At 45.5% G+C, this 17,843-nt stretch overlaps 1 protein-coding gene across 4 annotated transcripts in view; it reads right to left on the reverse strand.

Moving 5' to 3' along the window:
• myo7aa (myosin VIIAa) overlaps positions 1–17,843 on the reverse strand; it is a 194,659-nt gene that overhangs the window by 71,047 nt on the left and 105,769 nt on the right. For 3 of the 4 annotated variants that reach the window (XM_087988417.1, XM_087988418.1, XM_087988419.1), the window contains exons 20-30: positions 16,899–17,117; positions 15,424–15,531; positions 14,135–14,344; positions 11,283–11,486; positions 9,577–9,753; positions 8,830–8,913; positions 7,897–8,024; positions 4,637–4,763; positions 1,433–1,552; positions 634–807; positions 162–389 (exon numbers count right to left, since the gene is read on the reverse strand). In XM_087988417.1, the coding sequence (XP_087844543.1) occupies positions 162–389; positions 634–807; positions 1,433–1,552; positions 4,637–4,763; positions 7,897–8,024; positions 8,830–8,913; positions 9,577–9,753; positions 11,283–11,486; positions 14,135–14,344; positions 15,424–15,531; positions 16,899–17,117 (1,779 nt within the window). Of the gene's footprint in view, positions 1–161; positions 390–633; positions 808–1,432; positions 1,553–4,636; positions 4,764–7,896; positions 8,025–8,829; positions 8,914–9,561; positions 9,754–11,282; positions 11,487–14,134; positions 14,345–15,423; positions 15,532–16,898; positions 17,118–17,843 lie in introns of all 4 variants that reach the window. The other variant, XM_087988416.1, reaches the window with a different exon arrangement.

Below are 17,843 nucleotides of genomic sequence, written 5' to 3' on the forward strand. Positions count from 1 at the left end.
ACTCTGAACTCCACTCTCAGCAAAGCAACTCAGTTCATGGGCAATAAATCCTTGCCAAAAACACACACTTTCCACAAAGTTAATGAGGCAAAACATGAGATGGCACACAGAACATAGGCCATTCAACCCATCGAGTGTGCCTTGAGGAAGGTCAGACTCACCTTGTCACACCTGTACTCTCCAAACTTGACCCCTCTCACTGTCTGCTGGTAAATGAGGTTGGTTGCCACCAGGTCCTCAGTTGGATCGTGCCAGGGTGTGAAGATCTCCTTACGGAAGAAGAGGCGCCAGGGTGCGTTGCGCTCCTGAGCGCCTTGTTCCTTGGCGTACTGCTCGCACTGGGAGACGGCATCCATTACATAATCATTCCCACTGCCAAGGGAGGAGACCTACAGAGGGGGCAGTTCACATAATCAAATGACTGATTAATCAAACCCCTCAACACTCCAACTGGAACAGACACAGATGTCAAATTTGGCTGCAGGACCATCATGCATTGTGACTGGACAAATTCTGGACATCAATAAGACAAAGAACTTCTATGTACATTCCTGTAGTCCAACAACACCATCAGCATTTATATATCACCTTTAACACAATGGTTGGAGACATGATAGTTTTGGATATCCATACCTTGTCGAACAAAGCAATATAGAGAGAAAATCCAAAGCGATCCTTCAGGCCTATCTTGTCAGCCAACGCATTGCACAGCTCTTTGGCTGTTGTCGCGGAGTCTGTCAGGAGGGTCTTTGTCGTCCCATCCATGAAGGTGATGGGCAACATGATTGGCTTCTTCGACTTGGTGGCCTGTTACGAAGGGGAAGACAAAGGGCAGATTACAGAACGCACTGTCGTGGGGGGGGGGGGGGGGAAATTGACACTTTCAAAAAGAATCATATAATCCCAACTGTTTACAGAGTATGCACTGATCCTCTGAAGAGTATCCTACCCAGACTCAATGCCCCTTCATCCTACCTCCCGTAACCCTGCAATTCCAATGGCTAACCCACCTAGCCTTCACATCCCTGGACACAACAGGACAATTTAGCATGGCTAATCCATCGAAACTGCACATCTTTGGCCTGTGGGAGAAAACTAGAGCACCTGGTGGAAGCCCACGCAGACACGAGGAGAATGTGCAAACTCCACATGGACAGTTGCCAGAGGCTGGAATCGAACCTGGGTCCTTGGCGCTATGAGGCAGTAATGCTAACCACTGAGCCACCCTTAATCTGATAATATATTTCTGGAGAGGGGCATTGTGGGTAGATGGTGGGCAATCCTTAGCTCCTCCACTTAATGACACCATGTTCAAGCTGAGGGGGCAGATGTGCTTTGGTTTAAAGTCTTGGAGATGGTCCTGGAACACTAACCCTGACCCCCGACCCCCTAAACAGTTTTTAAATAATAAATTTCACACTCCTGGAATTACCTGGAGTTCCAGCCAGCTGGGAGGCTGTGTCCGTGTTCCATTAGCAAACGTTCTCCTCATTCGTTCCTCACAGTAAGGTGCGTAGCCGGGTGGACCCCCATTGATGAAATTTCTTAAATACTACAGCAACAGAAACACAAAATTATAGAATCCCGACAGTGTGGAAACAGGCCATTTGGCCCAACAAGTCCTCACAGACCCTCCAGACCCATTCCCTACCATATTACTCTACATTTCCCCTGACTGACTAATGCACCTAACCTACACATCCCTGAACACTGTGGGCAATTTAGCATGGCCAATTCACCTAACCTGCATATCCTTGAACTATGGGAGGAAACCAGAGCACTGGGAGGCCATTAAGCCCCTTAAGCCTGGTCCAGCATTCAATTAGATTGTGGCATATTTCTCGCTCAATCTCTGTCCCAAACTGGTTCTGTAACCCAGAGTCTAATTGTCCACCAAAAATCCACCATTGACTCGTGGGGTGGGGAAAGGAGTCAGGATGGCAACTTTCAAACACGATGGCTCATGAGTGGAATAAATTTCCAGAGGAAGCGATTGATGCAGTTACCATATTAAAAAGACATTTGGATAAGTACATGAAAAGAAAAAGGTTTGGAGGGATATGGACCATGTGCAGACAGCTGATAGTTTGGGATTATGGTTGGCACGGACTGGTTGAATCAAAGGGTCTGTTTCCATGCTGTATGAGTCAAAATTGCGAGGAGCCTAGGCAAAGCAGACAGGGAGAAACCATTCGTCCTTCTCTCAAGGACAAGGTAACACAGAACGAAAGGAATTTGCAAAAGTAGTAAACGTGACAAGAAATGCTTTTTCTCTCAGTGAGTAGTGAGGGGATGAAATCGCTGCCTGGAAACGTGGAGAAAGCAGGTTCAACTGAGGCATTCAATAGGGGTGCTGTTTCCACCTAAATAAATGATCCAACATACAGCAGAAAGGGAAAGGGTACAAGGATGGCATTAAGTCACAATGCCATTTCCACAGTCAATGCAAACATGGGTCAAATGGCCTCCTTCTGCACTCTACCAATTCCGTGGCGCTCTCTGCAAATGTTAGAAGCTCTTCCAAGCACTCCCACTGTTACTTATTCCAGATGTCAGTTTGTGATTGAACAACTTTTGTTTGGCATTTTCAAATCATTCCTAGCTTCGACAGCAATTTTTTTTTTAAAACCATTCCAGCTTTTCACTCCCTTTTCTGTCAGGAGTGCAGATTAAATTACAATCCTTTCTGCTAATAACACAATAGTGGCATTCTTGTGCAATCTCCCTCTATATAAAAAAAAAAACGCACAATGAAAATACACTAAGTGGTGGGGATGGAATCATGTATGAGCCAACACATGTATACTAAAGATCATGTTTTACAAACAAACAGTGTTCACCTATTCACCAACCGTGTGACAGCCAACGTGTGCTGACGAAACATGTGCAATAGTAGAAAAGGGACTCTACTGGTGCAATTTACACTGGCATGAGCATCGGCAGGAGTCTCAAACTGTCCCTCATCACCTAGACATTCTCTACTCTCATACCAATAATCCCAAAGTCAAAATAACTCCATATAGTCAGAGCAGCTGGACTTCACTAAAAGAAAATAAAGTAAAATAGAATTATTACAAAGATAGTTTTGCATTTATATAGTGCCTTTCAGGATTGTGGACAACCTGAAGCATTTTACAGCCAATAAAGTATTTTTCAAAAGTGCATTAGGTGTTTAAAGTGTAGGAAATAAGGCAGTTAACTTGCACAAAGCAAACTCCCACATATGGTAATGGTGTTGTATGTAGGTACCGGTGTTAGACTGGAGTGGGTGAAGTCACAAATCAAATGACACCAGGTTATAGTCCAACAGGTTTGGACTGAAATCACAAGTTTTTCACCTAATGGAGGGGCTGCGCTCCGAAAGCTTGTGATTTCAAATAAACCTGTTGGACTATAACCTGGTGGCATGTGATTTCTGATATTATATGGTAATATGATCATGACCAGGTACCCTGCTACTCAGAGCACTCAGTAAGCTTTGGACACAAAAAAAAATATGTTTCTGGCAAAAGTCAGCAGGTCTGGCAGCATCTGTGGAGAGAAAAATCAGAATTAACATTTTGGGTCCAGCGACCCTTCCTCAGAACGTAATCAGCATCTTATTTAGCTGTAGTCAATGTGCGATGGCAGAGGTTAATCTTGGGCACAGTAAGCTCCCACCAATAGCAATGCCGTAATAACAGATGATCTTCTATTTTAGAGAAACTTTTAGATAAATAAGGGGGCGGGGGGGGGGGGGGGGGGGTGGAGAGCTGTAGAAGTGATGGGACAGTTTTGGGTCCCATATTTCAGGGAGGACGTACTGGCCCTGGTGCAGGTTCAGAGGAAGTTCATGAGAATGGTCCCAGGAATGAAAAACTTAATATATGAGGAATGTTCGAGGGCTCTGGGACTATACCTCGATGGAATTCATAAGGATGAGGGTGAAATCGGATTGAAAAACTTACAAAATACCAGAAGACCTGGACAGAGTGGATGTTGGGAAGATGTTTCCATTGATAGGAGAGTCTAGGACCCGAGGGCACAGACTTAGAGTAAAGAGAAGACCTTTTAGAATGGAGATAAGGAGAAACTTCTTCAGCCAGAGAGTGGGGAATCTGGAATACATTGCCACAAAAAGCTGTGGAGGCCAGGTCATTGAGTATTTTTAAGACTGAGATAGGTTCTTGAGTATCAAGGGGATCAAGGGTTACGGGGAGAAAGAGAGAGAATGGGGGGGGGGGGGGGGGGGGGTGAGAAACTTATCAAAAGGAGGAGAAAGTGAGGACTGCAGATCAGAGTTGAGACCATTCCTGATGAAGGGCTTCTGCCCGAACACCGATTCTCCTGCTCCTTGGATGCTGCCTGATCTGTTGTGCTTTTCCAGCATCACACTCTCGACTTGAAAAACATATCAGCCATGATTGAATGGTGGAGCAGACTTGATGGGTTGAATGGCCTAATTTCTGCACCTATGTCTTATGGTCTTAAAGCAGGAGAGGAGAGAGGAAAAGACAAATACATATTGGCCAGCACATCGGGGAGAAGTCTTTTTCTTTAAATCAGATGTACCTTGGTTTTAAATCCCATCCATTTTCAGGTGGATCACTGGATATTTTAAGCGTTCATAAAATCACAGTGAGAGCTGGAAACTTACCTTGACAAACTTTGCAGAAGGAGCGAAGCAGCCAACACAGAGGGACATGAGGATCCAGCCCCGGGCATGGCTGCTCTTGGACGGATTCTGGGTAAGTTGTTTGCAGATCTGGCAGTAAATCTCATCCCTGTCACATGACAAGACTCAGTCAATAGGTGGTATAAGGCCTAGGCACCTCACTGAACCTCTTGTTAAAAATCAGTCATAAGCACAGAATCATGTAACAAGGGATGTCATGGTGTCATCCCAAAACAAAAGGATGGCTTAGAGACATTCACCGACTGGACAGAGTTTTCCCATTTTTCAAAGTGTAGGGGGTGGGGGAGGTGAGCGTGAGAGACAGTGACCAACACGTCACCTCCATTGGTGAGGTCACTCAGCCCCTTGAGCCTGTTCCAGCACCAAGATTGTGGCTGATCTGTGGCCTAACTCCATATACCTGCCTCTGGCCCATATCCCTTAATACCTTTGCTTAACAAAACATTATTGCAAATTTAAAATTGACAATTGCTGTTTGTGGAAGAGATCCAAACAGCATCTACCACTCGTGTGTGGAAGAGCTTCCGAATATCTCCCCTGGTCGTAATTCTCAGGCTGTGCCCCTCGTTCTAGGATCTCCAAACAGTGGCAATAGTTTCTCTTTATCTACCCTGTCTTTTCCAGTTAATGCCTTCACGACTTCCATCAGATCACCCCTTGACTTTCTAAATTCTGGAGAAAACAGGTCTTATTTGTACAATCTCTCCTCACACCTTAAATCTCTGAAATTCAGGCATCATTCCTGTAAACCTACATGGTACTCTGTCCAATTCTAACATATCCTTCCTGTCCAAGTTCAGTGCCCAGATCTGCTCAGTACCACAGCAGTATTCCAGCTCTGGTTCAAAGTAATGCAAGGCATTAGTTAGATAAGAACTCTCTCCTTTTAATGCTCCATTCCCTTTGAAATAAAAAGGCCACAGGGTCCAGTGGCCTTCCTTATTACCTACTGAACTTGTACGCTAACCTTTTGCAGGATTTAGGCATGAGGACTCGCAAACCCCTTTGTTTTAGATTTATTCATTCACAGGATGAGGGCATTGCTAGCCAGGCCAGTCTTTATTACCCAAAGGGCAGTTAAGAGTCAACCATATTGCTGTGGGTCTGGTGTCACATGTAGGCCAGACTGAGTAAAGGCAGCAGTTTCCTTTCCTAAAAAGGACATTACTGAGCAAAATCCCAGCTGGTTCACTAACGACAATGGATTTATGATCATTAGACGCTCACTTATTGAATTCAAATTCCATCATTTGTTGTGGCAGGATTTGAACCCAGGTCACCAGAACATTATCTGTGTTAACAGTCTGGCAACAATACCACCAAGCTATTGCCTCCCCTTAGGATCAGAAATTGTCCATTCAGTCCATCAAACCTGTTTGAAATTCAATCAATCAATCAGATCATGGTTGATTATCTCCTCATTGGCACTTCCCACTCCAACTCAATATTCCTTGATGCCATTAGCTTCCAGAAATCTATTGCTCTCTGTCTTGAATTTGTTCAATGACTGAACTCCCAAATCTAGGGGAGAGGATTCCAAAGATTCACCACTCTTGGAGTGAAGGGATTCCTCCTCTTCTGAGTTTTAATAGGCATATACCTTATTCTGAGATTAAATCCCTTGGCTCTAGTCTCATCAAGCAGGAGAAACATCTGTGTCCCCTCTGCAAGATCTTTGAAAGTTTCAATGAGATCACCCTTTACTCTGCAAAATTTTAGGGACACAGACCTAATTTCCTCAGGCTCTTCTCACCTGACATCCTGCCATCCCAGGGAGTAATCTAGTGACCCTCCAGTGCACTCCCTCTATGGTGAGTATTCCCTTCCTTAGATAAGGCGATCAAGATTTCAGATTAAGTCTCACCAAGGTTCTATAAAACTGCAGCATGGCTACTCCACCTTTAGACTCCAATCCAACATGCCATTTAGGCTATAAAGGAACACAAATAGAGCACTTGGCCCCTTGAGCCTGTTCTGCCATTCAGCAATGTCACAGCTAATCCAACATTCCTCACATCCAATCTCCCATTCGTTCCCAGTAATCCTCAATTCCCCAAACTGTTTGCTGCACCTTTGCTGGCTTTCAGAGACTGATAAACAGGTCCCTTTGGAAAGCACGCATTGCTTAACCTCTTAAATCATTTAATAAATGATCCACCTTTCTGTTTATTTTTCCTTCTGTAGCGAATAACTTCATACTCATTCGCTTTATATTCCATCAGCCACACTCTAGCCCAGCCACTGAGCGTGTTCAAGTCTTCTTGAAGCATCTTTGCACCCTCCCAAAGTTGGGTTCCAACTCATTGTGTCAACACATCTGGAAATGTTACATCTGATCCCCACATCCAATTCATTGATCAAAAAATTGTGCCCAGTTGTGGCACTAGCGCTGACCCCACAAGTTACAGTCTGTTATCCTCAGAATGATTCTGGAACTTATCCTTACTTTCTCTTTTCTGTCTGTTAACCAATTCATAACTCATACTGGTCCATTTCTCCCAATCCTCTGCACTTTATTTACTAACTCAGCCTTGGGACTTTTATAAAAAAAAAAACAAATGTGAGAAGTCCACGTGCACCACATCTGCCAGTTCCCCTTTATCTGTGCGACAAGTATCCTAAAAAAGCACCAACCCGTTCATCAAACCTGTGTTGTTCAATCATATCACTACTTTCCGACCGTCAATTATTACATCCTTCGAAGTCGATTCTAACACTAACAGCTCTGTGCTTCTCCACTCTCTCCCTTCCTCATTCTTAGAATCCCCACAGTGTGGAAACAGGCCATTCAGCCCATCAGGTCCATTCCGACCCGCTGAAGAGCACCACCACTCATTTTCCTCCCCCCACCCAAATCCCTGTAACCCTACATTTCCCATGGCTAACCCACCTTTCCTGCACATCCCTGCGGTGGGGCATTATGGGCAACTCAGCATGGCCAATCCACTTAACTTTGGACTGTGGGAGAAAACAAGATACTTGCAGGAAACCCACGCAGACAGTTGCCTGAGGCTGGAATTGAACCCAGGTCCCTGGTGCTGTGGGGCAGCAATGCTGTCCCAGATCATAGGGGTTACCTTTATTCCTTTCCAGGTTTCAGGAACCATTCAAGAATCGATAGAATACTGAAAGAAAACCACAATATCTAACCTTTCTTCAACTCTCTGGTGAGTAACAGGAAGACAGGAATGAGAAAGTAAAGGTGTGTGAGGGATCAGTACCTGACCTCCGGCCTGAGGATGCCGTTCCCAATGATAAAATGGAGCTTCTCCAGGTTAGAGGTTGGCCTGTCCTCCAACATACTGTTCCCCCGGAGGGTGTAATCCCCATCATTCAATCGCTTTGCCACCTAACAGGAGTCAGACGAGAAGCCAAAATGTCAAAAGGGAGATGCAGAGATGACAACTTGCACCAATATGGTACCATTAATGCAGCAAAATAATCAGAGACATTTCCACAGGACCGAGTTCGTTGGACAAAATCTCTGGACGGGCCACATCACAAGGAGGAGAGAAAAGGAGAGTCAGGGTCAAAAAGTGTGGCACTGGGAAAGCATGGCAGGGCAGGCAGCCTCAGAAGAGCAGGAGAGTCAACGTTACTGACGAAGGGCTTATGCCTGAAGCATCGATTCTCCTGCTCCTCAGATGCTGCTTGACCTGCTGTGCTTTTCAAGCGCCACACTTTTCAACTTCATAAGAAGGATCAAAGCTCAGCCAAGCAGCAGGGACTGAAACAAGGAGATGGTGGTGGAACGCATTAGGAAGGGAGCTCCCGAGCTTTGAGACAAGGAAACGGGACACCCACCATGGGCTGGGGACCGTCGAGGATGCACAAGAGGTCTTAGTCAGAGGAGTACAGAGAGAGATTGAGGGAGTGGGCTGTAGGGCTGAGGGAGATTAGCTGCAGGGAAACAGACAAGGGTATAAAACATTTAAAATCTTCATGTTGGAGAGTTACCACACTGAAGCCACTGTTCGTCAGCGAGCATTGGGATGATGGGTGGGGAGGAGTTGGTGCGAGTGAAGGTAAAGCCTGATTTTCACGAGGATGGAATCGAATGGAGGATATATCAGTGAAGTGACTTGGATCATGCAACTCATTTTGACTCATGCGCATGGGGAGGATGGCAACAGGAAAATCCTCTAAAAAATTACCTCCTCAGTTAGCTTTGATTTCTTCTTCAGAGTCAGGGAAACCAGCTTGTGCCTCACACTGTTCTTCTTGTCAGAATGCGCACTCTGCAACACAACCACGTCAACATTAGTGGAAGGTGTATCAACATCAGCACAACATACATTATCAGAGGATACAGAAAGGAGAATTCCGGATTTCTGAAAACAATGGCGTTTCACCATCTTGTTACCAGCAACACATCTTTACCAGAGGGTCATACAGCATGGAAACAGATCCTTCGGTCCAACTCGTCCATGACCACCACGTTTCCCAATCTAAACTAGTCCCATTTGCCTGTGTTTGACCCATATCCCTCTAAACCTCTCTTAATCATGCACCTGTTCAAATGTCTTTTAAAATGTTGTAACTGTACCTGCATCTACCACTTCCTCCAGCAGCTCATATGTACCACCCTCTGTGTGGGAGTAGTTGCCCCTTAGGTCCCTTTTTAAATCTTTCCCCCTCTCACCTTAATCCACCTCTATCCTGGGGAAAGAGCTTTGCTACTCACCTTATCTACACCCCTCATGATTTTCTAAAACTCTAAGATCACCCCTTAGTTTCACGCTCCAGTGATAAATGTCCCAGACTGTAACAAGAAACTCATTGCTATTTGTAGCAGTCCACATGAGCACAGACTGGAGGGAAATCTAGATAAACACATGGGAAAAGGAGGATCGCTTCTATATTCTTAACAGCAGAGATTGGCTCACCATCAAGCTGCCTACCTCGCTCTCTCCCTGGAGAGCCTGCAGCTCCCGCTTATATGTCTTCTTGCCGAGGGTTTCGTAGATTTTGGTCATGACTGGAATCTTCTCGCTGCCATCGCTCATGGCTGTGTGGTACTTGGGCTCCGGTAAATCCCCCATGAACCTCAATATCGTGATCCAGACTGCCAGAGATGCCTGCAAACCAGGAGGTGGTGTGAAAAGAGAGAGACTCAGGTCGATCTGTGCAAACACTCATCTCAAAGTGCTCTGCGACCAGCGCTGTGAGGTAGTAAAATGCCACTGGCTATTTCTTGGAGCACAGCAAGCTCCCACAGAGTAGCATCAGACAGCCACTGGATAATCCAAATTTTACTGATGCCAGCTGAGGGGAGACACAGCATAGAAGGCCACTACTGTATTCCAGAACAGCATCTTGTAGATTCCAGACAGTGTGGAAACAGGCCATTTGGCCCAACAAGTCCACACCGACCCTCCGAAGAGTAACCCACCCACACCCATTCCCCTAGCCTATTGACTAATGTACCTAACCTACACATCCCCGAACACAATGGGACAATTTAGCATGGCCAAATCACCTAAGCTGTACGTCTTTGGATTGCGGGAGGAAACTGGAGGAAACCCATGCAGACACTAGGAGAATGTGCCAACTCCACACAGACAGTTGCCCAAGGCAGGGATCGAACCCTGGTCCCTAGCGCTAACCACTGAGCCAGCCATATCATTTGACAGAAGATAGCATTTGGCCCATCACACCAGTGCTGGCCCTTCAGGGCAACTATCCAATTCTCCCCTGCAGCCTTTCAGATGTACAGCAAATGGATTTAACCAGCACCTTACAAACTGATGCTCAGATGAACCGGCAAAAATCAAATACCACAAAATTTACTATATTATTCTGTCCAATTGTTATAATTCTTTTAATTTATTCACCTCAATGTAAATATACTTGTCAAACAGAATGGCCACACAAAATATCAACAGTTGGTTCAATTTAGAGTCAATTTCTCCAAATTACCACTACATCCGTGAAGTCAGTTGAGGGGGTGAGTGAGAAGGCTCTCTACAGTTAATAATAAAGACCTTAAATAAAACTTGTGTTTTATGTTGTAAACAAAATAAAAGTGAAGTGCATACCCTCTGCATTATGTTTCTACTATTTAGTGTGTGTTTTACATTAGGTTGGACCTCTTGATCAACCGGAATATTTCTTGATCCATAGGTGCTGTACGGACAGTTGCCTTTTGAAAGTTACTAACTAATCTACTTCACTGTTGATCCTTTCAGGACATGAACGTGGACGATTCAACAAAATAACTTGTCTTTTCCTTTCATTAACCTTCTTAATTTCTCGTGCCAAAGGATGTCAGATGGGCACCCAAAACAAAATTTGACATTTTCTAACATGAAGCCAGTTTCATTTCGTCCTTAAAGCACACTGATGTTTCCGGTCAAACATCAAAACACAAGTCAAGTAAATCCAAATGATAAATAACCCAAACACAGAACGCCAGAGAAATTCAGCAGGTCTGGCAGCATCTATTCTGAACAGAACTCATACCATACTCAAGATGTTTACTTGGATTCTCTCACCATAGATGCTTCCAGACCTGTGGAGTTTCTGCAGCGTTTGTTTCAGATTCCCACAATCGGCATTATTTTGCTTCCAGACAAGCGATCCAACTCTTCCGATGGTTTTTACTTACGAGTTGGTCCCCTTCGTCATCATGGTAAAGCAGGGGCAGCTTGAGGGGTCTGCGGATGTAGGTGTGAGTGGTGGTGCCCTGGAAGTAGGTGGCAGCAAACTTGGCAAATTTGTACTCTGACAGATCTTCCTCTTCCTCTTCTGGCAACGGCAGACTGGCATCCAGATCCTCTTCCTCCAACTCTCGGGGGGTACGTTCGAGGTCCTAGTGCCAACGCAAAGATATGTCAAGTCAAAGCTCACCAACAAAAGCGTGTTTAAACAAAAACAACAAATCGAGAGGTTAATGTGCGACCTGGTATAATCAGTTCTGCACACTTCAATCAGCGCAAAAACCTAATGATTACTGAGCAGAGTATCACAGTGTACTATCTAGAAGATACACTGCAGAAATTTGCCAGATGTCCTCAGACAGCACCTTCCAAACCCATGAACACTTCAGTCTAGGACAGCAGATACACAAACACCATCCCCTGCAAGTTCCCCTCCAAACCACTCAGCATCTTGGCTTGGAAGTACATCACCGTTCCTTCAGTGTCAATATCCTGGAATTCCTTCCTTCAGGGCATTATGGGTCAATCTACAGCACGTGGACTGCAGCGGTTCAAGAAGAGGCACCGTCTTCTCAAGGGGTCAACTAGGGACAGGCAATAGATACTGGGCCCAGAAAGCAACACCCACACCTCAACTGAATTTTAAAAATCTGCAGAAGAGAACAGTGAGACTGAAGAGATGGGATTGAGGAGTAATTGGGTGTATTCCCACGGAAGCACAAAGTGATATGTTTTTTTGGGATCCTAAAAAGAAACAGGATAGCCTAAACTGTCAATAGTTTTTTTGAGCAGAAGTAGGCCGTTCAGCCCATCAGTTCATGGCTGATCTGATAATCCTCAATTCCACCTTCCTGCCTTTTCAGTTCTGTTTTGTCCAAAGCAACCTCAGATTAGAAGCAAACACAGAAATTGCTGGAGAAACTCAGCAGTCTGCGAAGAGAGTTACAGGGTTAATGCTTGGGGTCCAATGGTCCTTAAGAATATTCATAGAGGAGTCATACCAGACTCAAAACTATTTCTCCTTCCACGGATGCTGCCATACCGGAGTTTCTCTAGCAATTTCTGTTTTTGTTTCAGATTTCCAGCACCTGCAGTTGTGTTTTATTTAAATCTCGAGTAGAGACTGAATCTAACAGAGGGGAAATTCAAAACTAATCTGTGGAAACCATGACCCCAACTTGACTGCAAAGAGCTTGGAGTTTAAATCAGAGCGGTGCTGGAAAAGCACAGGTCAGGCAGCATCTGAGGAGCAGGAAAATCAACATTTTGGCTTTTGTCCGAAACATAGATTTTCCTGCTCCTCGGATGCTGCTAGACCTGCTGTGCTTTTCCAGCACCACTCATCTAAACTCTGGTTTCCAGCATCTGCAGTCCTCACTTTTGCCTGGAAAGAGCTCTGTCAGGATGCAATGGAGATGAGAGACTGTGGCACTAGGACCCCAGTGGACCAGTCCTGCCAGCTGCCACCAATCAGGGATGGCAAGAGAGCCTCCCATGCTGATTGGCCAGAATGCCAACAGCTTTGTTCTACTGTTAAGCAGAGTAACCAATATGGAGTCTGTATAACCAGATGCTGATTCATTGCAGCAACCAATGAGCTTCTCTGCAGTATATGATTCCAGGTTCCCCTCTTTTCTTCAATGGGCTGATATCGGTTAGCTCACATGGTTGGAGTCTGTTGATAAAATCCTGACAAATTTTTCTCTAACCCAATCTTTGAAACAAGGAAAGCATAAGGTGCCATTTAATGCAAATTAGATGAATTATTTTTGAATGAATCACTCAGTAACACAGAACTTGGACATTGAAGCTCTTTGTGTGCTTCAGGACACATGCAAGAATGCCAAATTTCAAACAAACAAACAAACAAACAAACAAACAATCACAACTAGTTTATATGGCAGGAGAAAAGGGAGTGGATTGGTTGGCAAATCAGTATGTTTCGCTATATAGTTCCCCATTTTCTACTCCATGGAGCATTCCCTTGGTCAGACTCAATTTAACACCAAATTGACACCCTTTTGTCCCGTAGTGTAAATTGTTATGAGCATTTGAAACTTGGCATTCTTGCTTTTGGCCTGATGATTTTGGACACCAAATTGGAATAATGCAGTAAAATGGAGCATTGCCTCGGTAGGAAGAGAGTAACGTCCTACAAAATGGCTCCTAAAGTCTCTCTGCTACTTGCGAACATTCATTTGCCATTTCTGTTTGTGTAGAGGATGAATCATTGAAATTTACTGCAAAGGTTGGTCAACAGCAACATAACTGGGATGTTAAAACACGAATGCGATGGATGATTTAAAAAAAAATATATATAAACTAACCTAGCAATTGGACTGCATGGTGGCTCAGTGGTTAGCACTGCTGCCTCACCAGTGTCAGGGTCCCAGGTTCAATTTGAGCCTCTGGAAACTGTCTGGGTGGAGCTTGCACATTCTCCGTACCTGCATGGGGTTTCCTTCAGGAGCTCCAGTTTCCTCCCAAGTCCAAAAGATGTGCAGGTTAGGGGGACGGGCCATGCTAAATTGCCCGCACTATCCAGGGACATGTAGTTTTGGTGGGTTAGCCATGGTAAATGCAGGGTTACAGGGGTGGGGTGGGTCTGGCTGGGATGCTCTTTGGAGGGGCAGTGTGGACTCAATGGACTGAATGGCCTGCTTCCACAATATAGATTCTAAATGATTCAAATTCTCGAGGATTCTAATTCCCATGTCCCAGATCTGCCACCGGATGGACTCACTGATAATGGTATTAGGCATTAGGGAAATCAAAAAGTAACAGGAACTTTCTTTGGTACCTCAAACCCAGATGGTGCTTGACCCTCCTGTCCAGGCAATGGAGTGGGGCTGCCCAGAAAACCAAACATTTTATCCACCATCTCGGAGTCGTTCACAGGCTCGTTCCGAGCCCTCTCCATTTGCTCCAGCATTTCCTTCTTCCGACGGGCTTCTCTCTGCTCACTCATCTCCCTCTCGGCGTCTTCAAGAGCCAGTTGGGTGAGGCGTTCCTGCAGCAAGAGGAGGAGGAGAACAGAAAAAGTTGCCAGCCAAAGCCATTCTCGCCAGGGACTGGAGGAGAGGGGTGGGGAGGTAAAACATGGCCACTCTCTGATACAGCCAATAAAAATAATCATTACAGCAATCCTTTATTCTTTCTTGGGTCATGGGCATCACTAGCAAGACCAGCATGTGTTGCCTATTCCCAAATGCCCTTGGACTGACTGCCCATGTCAGAGGCCTCCGGATTACATCATGAAGACTGACTGAGGTTACAGGGAGGGTGAAGCCATGGACAGACAGGAGTACACAGAAGAGAATTTTCAAAATGGTGCTGTGTTGGACCAGCAGCTAATGTAGGACAGTGCAGATGAGAGAGAGGAAACAGAGCTTGGTGTGTGCATATCAGTATGGAGAAACTGCAAATTTAGAAGGGGAAAGGAGAAAGGTTGTAAAAAAAAAAAAAAAATCGTTGGAATAGTCAAATCAGAGGTAGCAGGAGCATGAAAGAGTCTCCCTGCAAAAGATGGACTGATGCAGGGACAGAAATGGGTAACATTACAGAGACAGTGTAGCCCATCCTGTTCATGTAGCTTCGAGGGATACGGGCCAAACAGGACCAAGTTTATTTACGATACCTGGTCGTCATGGATGAGTTGGACCGAAGGGTCTACTCCTGTGCTGTACATCTCTACGATGTGTCAAGGTTCCTTAGACAGCCTCTTCCAAACCTGGGACCAGCATCATCTAGAAGGACGAGGGCAGCAAATACATGGGAACACCACCCAGCTACGGGTTCCCCTCCGAGCCACTCAACATTCTGATTTGGAAACGTATCACCGTTCCTTCAGTGTCACTGGGTCAGAATCATGGAATTCCCTCCCACTGTGTGGGGCGCCCACACTCCAAAAACAGCAGCAGCCAAAGGCTCCCCTAGTTCCTCGAGGGCAATAATTGCTGGTCCAGCATCCCATGAACAATTCTGGGGGACCTCTACACTGAACTCAAAAAAATGATCAGAGTCCCTGACGCCACTATAAGTTCCTCAGCCTTTCAGGGAAACAGGACAGAAGTCATTCACGTGATCCACCTGGTGTTTCCTTTCTGCCTCCTCCTTGGCTTTTTTGCTGCTCATCTCTTTGCGAAGTCTCATCTCCTCAGCAAGGCGGAGCTTCTCTGCTTCCAGCCTCCGACGGTACTGGGAAGGCAAAGGAGAAACACAAAAAAGGAACAATTGCAGAGGTTTCAGTTACATCTAGATCCTCGAATCCGTGCTGCCGCATGAGCCAATTGAGAAGAACGCTCCTGCAGTGACTCATTGATTGACTGAGAAAGATTTGCATTTATGTATCAATTTTTACAACCTTGGGCTCTTACTCTGTCTGACTTTGGTAGCTGCTCATTGCATAGCTGACTATCTTTTCAAACAAGTGGCAGGTGACTTAGCTGCAAAAGCCATTCAAACAAGCAGCAGCTAAGTAGATGGGCTTGATGCACAGACAATGAGTTGAGAAAAATAGCAGCGAAAAGAACTGACCCAAAAATCATAGCACAGCAGGCCATTTGGCCCATCGAGCCCAGTGTTGGCTCCCTGAATATCAAACCCAATTAGTCACCTTCCCTTCCACTTTTGTCAAAGCCCCAGAATTTGTTTGTTGTCAAGTATGATCCTAACTTCCATTTGGGAATTATGGTTTGGTTTTTACCTCCAGGGCTTTGTTAATCTGCAATGCCTGGAGTTACTGGGATAATCCTGGAGGTTTTTCGACCCCTGGTTGGGATGGTGGAGCTCTTATATCCACCACATAGGGCCATGACATGGAGGAGCCGGTGTTGGACTAGGGCGGGCAAAGTTAAAAGTCACACCACCAGGTTTAAGTCCAACAGGTTTATTTGGAAGCACTAGCTTCCAGAGTACGCACTACCCGATGAAGGAGCAGTGCTCCGAGAGCTAGTGCTTCAAAATAAATCTGTTGCACTATAACCTGGCGTTGTGAGACTTTTAACTTATTACAAGGGGGACTGCCATGCTGTTGATGAAGCTGTTCCAGGCACTCAGACACCGAATCACTGAATGAGGAGACTACCATTCAGTCCATTATACGCGGTGCGTCATTAAAAGGGCTCTGAAATTAATCCCTGCCCTATCCCATAAACCCACAATGTATATTTGACAAAGAAACCAATCTAGTTCCCATTTGGAAGCTAACAACCTGTCAGTCAGGTTAGCACTTGGCAGCCATAACACCTCGTACAAATGCAAGCTTTCTTCACTCTGACAGTCAACAGTTAGTTCAGTTGGCTGGATGGCTGATTTGCAGTGTGTAGGTTCAATTCCTGCACAGGCTGAGGTAATCATGAAGCATTCTCCTCACCCTGTCCTCTCACTTGAGGCTTAGGTGACCTTCAGGTTGAGCCACTACTTGTTAAGTATCTCGTTATCGAGCGCAGCCTCATGGATCGGCTGGGCTTTGGCGACTTTTCTTTTAAAGTTGAGGCAGACTCAACCTCCACGTAACGGGCTCCCTTTCTCTCCCCTCCAGTCATAGTGGAAAAAGCACTCACCTCTCCTCTCAGCCGCTTGTACAGTCGACGTGCAATCATGCCTCGAACATAAGTTTGGATGGTGATGACAGCCCAGAAGCAATGGCGGAATGCTCTCCGCACCAAGTAACCACGGCAACGGGCCTGGAACAGGATGATTCTCTTCCGGGCGAAGTGATACTGCGTGCAGAGCTTACGGGACCGATGGAGCGCTTGGAGTCTGGAGAATCCAATTCGCATCTAGCCCGAGATAAAATGAAGGAAGCATTGAAGAGAAAAAGGAACAAAACAATGCAGCACAGACTTGGAACACCAGTGTGGTCCACTAAGCAAAACCGCAGGCGCCAGAACATAGGGAATAGGTGGTGGCTCCAGGACGCATAACTTAACGAGATCATCACTGACCTGCTGGTTCCAATCTGCCTTCCTCTCAGCACAGTAATCACTTAAGGTCAAAACAAATGGCTTTTATGGCCCAAACAGAAAATGGGGGACAAGCCTGTCACCATGTTCTCCTATTTAATAAACCTAAGTTTCCCCCAAAAGGGGGATGTCGAAAGGTGTGGGTGAGCCTTACGAATATAGACTTGCTTTTGATTTGATTTATTGTTGTCACGTGCTGAGATACAGTGAAAAGTGTTGTTCTGCATGCTCTACAGGCTGATCGTACCATGCAATGTATATCAGGGTAAGAGCAGAGGGCAGAATACAGTGTTAAAGCCACAGAGAAGGTGCAGAGAGTAAGGAGATAGAACATGAATGTTTGAGGTGTCCATTCAGAATCTGATTAACAATAGTGGAAATGATCATGCGGCAGATCCTTTGCAATTCCCAACCTTGATATCCCCAAGTCAGGCAGCAGACACACTGAGGTGCCACTGCCCTGAGTAACATATCCTCCTGACTTGGGAACTAATAGCTCTGTACTTTCATTGTCGCTGCGTTAAAACCCACTCCTTAACATAG

The sequence above is a fragment of the Chiloscyllium plagiosum genome, unplaced genomic scaffold (genome assembly GCF_037043375.1).
Source record: "Chiloscyllium plagiosum isolate Xiang-an unplaced genomic scaffold, Cpla_swu_hap1 HiC_scaffold_6, whole genome shotgun sequence".
Classification (NCBI taxonomy): Eukaryota; Metazoa; Chordata; class Chondrichthyes; order Orectolobiformes; family Hemiscylliidae; genus Chiloscyllium; species Chiloscyllium plagiosum.